Below are 6811 nucleotides of genomic sequence, written 5' to 3'. Positions count from 1 at the left end.
ATCACAATTAGTCAATAGTAGTGTTCAACGTTTATTCGATGTCGTTATGACACAAATAACTTTATATTTTAGTATGGTAGTGTTCAATATAGTAGTGGAAACTTCTGAGGAACCCAAGTTTGGTACTTCTCTCTCTTTCATCAACCCATCATTAATATGGTATATATCTCTAGCCCAAAATATAAGATCTATGGTTAAGATTAATAGTTTTTAGGTTAAATTTGTGTTTTCAGAATTTTAGATGACTAAACTAACCTTTATGAGATATATATTACTAATATATTTAAAAAAAATAAAAATCCATTGATTTATGGTGAATTAGTAGTGGACGTTATTCATGGAAGTAACAGAATAAATATTTACCAAATTTTACGGTGCCTTGATTTGACTAACAAATTTATTAGAGAAAAAATTTATTTTCGGTAATAAAATGATTTTGTAGATATGAATTTCGATGTTTGACTTTTCATCTCTCTCAAAAAAATCTTTGATAACGTCTTCGTCTCTATTGAAAATCTTTGATAGTTGTCTGGTTTTATTCTCCATTATTGGATTTTTTTTTTTCCATTTAATTATAGAGAAGAATAGATGGCAGAGTCTTGATTGGTTTAGCTATGGTGCTCATCGTGGGAGAAACCATGAATAGCTTGGCCTTCTATAGATGCAAAAAAAACGGGGAGAAAGGAGTGGGTAGAGTACTAAATCATTACGTTATAAGGGATCTGGATTCCAGAAGGTGTTTCATATATTTGTATGTCAAGGAGATGATATCACTACTGTCCGTAGAATTGATTACTGGTGGTGATTAAATTTACTAATAAGAACTTTGTGAAGAAATATCGAAGTTTTAATGCACGGCTAAAGCTGTACCTGGTAAATAAATCTCCCTTTTTTGTTGGTACTTAAAGACTTCTTGGTAGGAGTATATTGTTGAAGATAAAAGTCGAAGATATGGATGTTGTTCGGGGTATAGAAAGTTATAGACGACAGGGTAATTCTCGATATTTCTTCTTCTACGGAGAAAACACTTGAATCCGTAAGATTTAATGGCTCTTCAAGATGGCAGGCTTTCTGATCATATTTCATCATTTATTTTCCTTAACTTGATTAGGAAGGTGAGAAATTATTGCAAGAAACCCAATTTCGTTAAAAAATATTGTATTAGAAGTAAAAATTTATAACCATCACAAGCTGTTGGATTGTGAAAAGTAGAATATTCACGCATTTATTTCAAGTGAAAATCAAAAAATTTCCATGTTCTTTTTATATCATGTGAAATTAATCCATGATAACTACATCTTTCACGACAAACTGACATGTGATAACAATAATTTTCACATCACTTAAACATCTGATACAACTGAATATTGAATGTGAAAATTGCAATTTTCACTAGTGACGAACCATGAAAGTTGCAAATTTCACACTTTACCAACATCCCGTAGTTCTGCACTTTTAAAAACTAGAATTTTCACAAATCTCAACTGAAAACTGGAATTTTCACATATACAATGAGGTGTGAAATGTGGAACTTTCACAAATGGTGAAAACTGAATTTTTCCATGTATTTCCTTGATAATTGGGCTTGCGAATAATAATTACGATTTCCATTAGACCTAACCCGTTGATAAATGCATTTATCAATCTTGATAATCGGATGTTTCATCAACCACATTATATTATTACATATAAAAACAAAAATTGGAATTATCTCATTGATAATTGGGTTTCGCTGGCCATTTACAATAAAAGTAATTTTTTCAAGCGGACGAACAGGTGAACGGAAAAATTAATGGTGGGTTTGGTGTAGAATTTTAAAGGTGGAATTTATGGGTACAGGGAATTTGGTAGAATTACGTTTCCCTCTGTATATTTGGCTGCCTGAATCCTTGGAATCATGTTTCCTACGAAATTCAGTTTTCCAGCAAATCCTCCATATGAAGTCCGACCCCTCCTCCCTAAGATTTACTGGGAAACTTATCAAGGATTTATGGACCCATTTTTTTTTAACTCTAAATCCCATATATATTCAATTTTAAGATTTGAGGACAGCACCAAACGGTACAAAGTCTTTAATACAAAAAAACTCTACAAATCCTAGGATTTTTAATTTAGTTACCAAACACACAAGGAATTTGCATGAATCCCAAAATTTATAATCCCATGAAATTATAAAACAAGATAAGTCAAATGAGTTATGGAGGTATCAGGGAGGCGATAATTCCAGCAAGGCAAGTCAAAAGGAGTTATACGTGGAGTGTTTTAAGGGATCAAAAGGAGTTATTCCGTTACACATTTTTGTATCAAAATTAATAAAATTAGATATCTTTTAAAAAGGTTCTTTGTGTAATTAAGTCCAATTAGAAAATAATTATGGGTTCCTCGTACATGAAATATTAATGGTGGGTTTCATATATAAGAAAAAATTGAAATGGGCTAGAAAAAAAGTTCCCCATAAAATAAGCTCGGTCAAATAAAAAAAATAATAATCAAAATGTATGAAGAACAATTGTCACTTTAAATAATAACAACAAATGAATAATACCGATCAAATTATTTTTTTTCACTTATTTTCGTGGCCATGCCGTTATGGCAGGGGCCAAATTCTAGTCATTTATAAACAAAAATATATATTTTCTATATTAAAAGCCCACCAATAAAATCACATACATCAAAAATCCGTAATTAACTACCATAGAAACTATCAACTAGTCGTAATATAAGAAATCATGGTTCACTAGATTGACCCCATACAATTGCTCTGGGTTTTTTTTAAAAAAAAATATAGCTATTTTGGTTCTTTTTTTTTATCATTTGTTCGTAGGGTGAATGTTAACCACGCGAAATGACTTCATTATTGTTCTAAACAGTGTTAGAAATAGGGGTATTTAATAATTGGCACCCAACAAATGTCCAACACCTAACTTTGTTCTTATTGAAGATGTCTTAAGTCGCAATCTTTCCAAGTTGTTTGCGAACAATAGTATGCAGGTTATGGTTAGCAAGAAGGGTGTGGCGCCTACTCACTTACTTTTCGCGGATGATATCCTTATTTTCTGCAGAGGTAATCTTCATAGTTTGCAAAGTTTAAAGAATTTGCTTGTTTTGTATGAGCATGCGTCTGGTCAGTGCGTTAACTTTGCAAAGAGCAAGTTTTATTTTGGAGGTGATAGAAGTTCTCGTGCTATTGCTATTTCTAACTATTTGGGTATGCAGAGAGCGATGTTTCCGGATAAATGCTTAGGTATTCAATTGAAACCTGGAATCGTTCGGCATATTCACGTTCGTCAAGTGGTTGAGAAGATTATGGACAAATTGGCTGGCTGGAAAGGTAAGATTTTATCATTCCAAGCGAGGCTAGTGCTAATTAAATCGGTGATTTCCAGTTATGTTATTCATTCTATGGATGTTTATAAATGGCCTTGCACGGTGATTAAGTAAGTTGAGAGGGCCATTAGAATTTTTCTTTGGTCTGGGGATGCTGAGAAACGTAAATATTTTACGGTTCTATATGATGATCCATGCCTCCCAAAGCGTGAAGGTGGTCTTGGCATTAAGAAGTTAAATGATGTTAATAGGGATATGCTCATGAAGCTTTGGATTTCTATTCGAGATTCAAATAAGATTTGGGCCAGATTTTTGAGGCCAAATACTTTAAGCTCAATGGTAATCTGATTAATTACAAGCTGGGTTCTTCGGTTTTTCCTGGCATTCGCTTGATCTACAACTTTGTGCATAAGCATACCCGCTCAATTATAGGTAACGGCGCTAATACTTCCTTATTCTTTGATAATTGGTGTGGTGATTTTTCGATTGCGCAAAGACTTGGCATCACTTCCAAAGGCCCTAATGATTTTAAGGCTAAAGTTAGTGATATTATTTTTGTTGGTGCTTGGGTTATCCCTGAAAAAACTAGAGAGTTGATGATTCGTTGCAATATTGATGTGGAAAACTTGTCGGTTATTGCTGGTGGGGAGGATTATAAAATTTGGGACTTAGACAGCAAAGGTGTTTTCTCAATTAAGTCGGCTAAGGCCGCTCTTAAGTTTCCAGCAGACGTTGTACCTTGTGCAAATCTGTTTTCTCGTCAGGTTGTGCACCCTACTTTGAGTGTGCAATATTGGAAGATTTGGGCCAAGCAATGTTGTGCTAGTGAAGACAATATTATTAAGAAGACTGGTAGGAGCATGCCTACTATGTGTCGTTTATGTAGAAAAGTGGCGAAACTCTTAGCCACATCACTTTGCATTGCATAGTAGCTAGGAGGATTTGGGCTTGGGTGGCTGGAGTTTTCAAGCTCGATCCAAAGGAAGACCTGGTGGACTCATATAAGGCTGCTACGGGTCGTAGTAGAATGATCAAGGACCTGTGGTTAGTTGAAAATCTGGCAATTGTCACGGAGTTATGGAAGTTACATAACAAGTCTTATTTTGAGAACATGGATTTTCATTGGTTGGGCTTTAAAAGGAGAGTTTATCAGGTTATTCGTGATAATTATATTAGAATGAAAGACCACATGCATAATACTTTAGAGGAGTTACGCATTCTGAATTATTTCAAAGTGCGACATAGATCATGCAAAACATCTACCCCAATTGAGATTAGTTGGTCTCCTCCTGATCAAGATGAAATCATGGTTTGTTGTGATGGTGCTTCTTTCGGAAACCCGGGCCAAGCTGGTGCAGGTGTGGTTTTCAGGAATGCAAGTTCGGAGGTGCTTGGTGTTCTTTGTGTTGGCCTTGGTTGGCAAACAAATTTCTATGTGGAGGTTTGTGCGATTATTTATGGTGCGATTATGTCTAAGAGATGGAATTTGCGGAGTATTTGCATACGTTCTGCGAAGAGTTGTATTCAAGCTTTTCAAAAGGAGGAGTTTCCTTGGCAGCTGGTGCAGAAGTGGAAAATTACGAAGTCATTCTACTCAAATTTCTGTTATATTCATAGCTATAGGGAGGATAACTTTTCAGCTGATGCCTCGGCCAAGCAAGCCTGTTTGCTGGCTGAGGATATTTTTGAGTTTTTTGAGGGTAGGCCAGGCTTTATTCCTGCTGTGGAATGGTCTGGAAGGGTTTATTTTCGTTTCAATTAGGTATTTCTGGTGAGTGGCCTAGCGGCTAGTCACTTTGAAGTCCTAGTCCCTGTACGTTTTTTTCGCTTTTTTAATTTTATTTGATCGAGAAAATAAAAACCTAGCTTTGGTATCCAATATTTAGAATATTAAGGGTTGGTACCCAAATCTTCCGTTGACGGTCAAAGTCAATGTTTCACCAGTGTATATATCATTTTCTAAAATTTTTATTAAAAATTAATATAGATTTTCAAAATTATCCTCACGAAGTAAGAACCCTATATTTTCCTCTTCTGTACTTCAATCTCCAACACCCCCCGAAACTCCATGATAAAAAAAAATTGAGGAGAAGGAAAGAAGAAGACCGTGTGATTAATTCATCTCATGCATTCAGTAATAAATCTGAAATCATGTAATTAATCGTCAACTTCATTATCTTTTTATTTAGGCTAAGTCCTATGGTCTTCTAATATAGAAGCTAGATTAGCAGTCCACGTCAGCTAGAAAAACCTCCTAAGGCTAAGTCATATGGGCTAGATATCTAGCTGCTAGATTGGCCATCCACGTCAGCTAGGGCAACCTCCTAAGTCCCATGGGCTAGATATCTAGCAGCTAGATTGGTCATCCACGTCATCTGGGACCACTATAGAACGTTGTTTGGTTCAGCGCTGAGGTTGTTTGGTTCGGCGTTTTAAATCTCAGTCGTTAGATCATAAAATTTATCTCCCAGCGCTGAACCGTTCAGCATTAAAAACACTTTTTTAGCGCTGAATCATTCAGAGTTTCAATCTCGCTGCTAGTTGAACTGCGAGCACTTGTTAGGAGAGAGAAACTATCCAATGCTAGTGTACACTTTTTTCCCACACTTTTTTCATGATTTGCAACACTTTTTGGCCAATCTAGCAGTTCAATCTAGCCCATAGGGGTTAGCCTAAATCCTATGGGAGTGCTAATCTAGCAGCTAGATTAGCAGTCCACATCAGCTGGGACCACTGCCCAGCGCTGTTTGGTTCAGCGCTTTAAATTTCAGCCGTCAGATCGAATTTTGTGATTTTTGTGATCCGTGTGATTTTTGTGAGCGCAGTACCGTTCAACGTTAAGGTCACATTTTCAGCGCTGAATCATTCAGCGTTTCAATCTCGCTGCTAGTTGAACTGCGAGCAAATGCTAGGAGAGAGAAATAGTGTTAACTTTTAGGCCACATTTTTTTTTTGAATTGCAACACTTAATTGCCAATCTAGTAGCTCAATCTAGCCCATAGGATTTAGCCTTAGGATAGTATATTTCTGATGTAGTTTGCGAAGCTTTTCAATAAGTTAGGTCACCACTGAATAGCAAACTGAAAATCTTTGGAGACTGTAATAGGGATGTACGTTTGTTTAGAGATCAGATTGAAATTTGGGGGAATCAAATGGGTTTAGTTCACGCTCAAATGAGGATTTGTCTAAGTTTTGTATTAATCATTGCAGCTACGTCATAGATTGATACGGAGGTTCGGTAGTTTTTTTCTTTTATTTTGAAACCAAACTAATTTTATTCCAAATTAAGCAAGAGTTAGTACACGTTGGAAAGTCAGGCCAAGTTAGGTCACCACTCAATTAAAGTTGAGTGTTTACGACATAACAAGAACTTTTAGTAAAATCTTCGCGCACTAGCAGGAGCCTTCCGTTAAAGATGAAAGACAAAATGATAATAATTTCTTTAAAATAGTGAAATTAGTTCCATTTCGATAGCCTTTCGCAT

The 6811-nt window shown here is 35.7% G+C and overlaps 1 protein-coding gene across 1 annotated transcript; it reads left to right on the top strand.

Moving 5' to 3' along the window:
* The first annotated feature begins 4354 nt into the window (after positions 1-4354).
* LOC113272731 lies at positions 4355-5089 on the top strand. The gene has a single exon (XM_026522530.1). The coding sequence runs from the start codon at positions 4355-4357 to the stop codon at positions 5087-5089; it is 735 nt and encodes a 244-aa protein (XP_026378315.1).
* The last annotated feature ends 1722 nt before the right edge of the window (positions 5090-6811 follow it).

This window comes from Papaver somniferum, chromosome 4, assembly GCF_003573695.1.
Source record: "Papaver somniferum cultivar HN1 chromosome 4, ASM357369v1, whole genome shotgun sequence".
Lineage (NCBI taxonomy): Eukaryota > Viridiplantae > Streptophyta > Magnoliopsida > Ranunculales > Papaveraceae > Papaver > Papaver somniferum.
The sequence above is the reverse complement of the archived record's forward strand: the minus strand, read 5'-3'. Positions and strand labels throughout refer to the sequence as shown.

Bases quoted from the DNA above. Each gene is read 5' to 3' on its own strand.
- LOC113272731 (XM_026522530.1), top strand. From the start codon at position 4,355: ATGATCAAGGACCTGTGGTTAGTTGAAAATCTGGCAATTGTCACGGAG.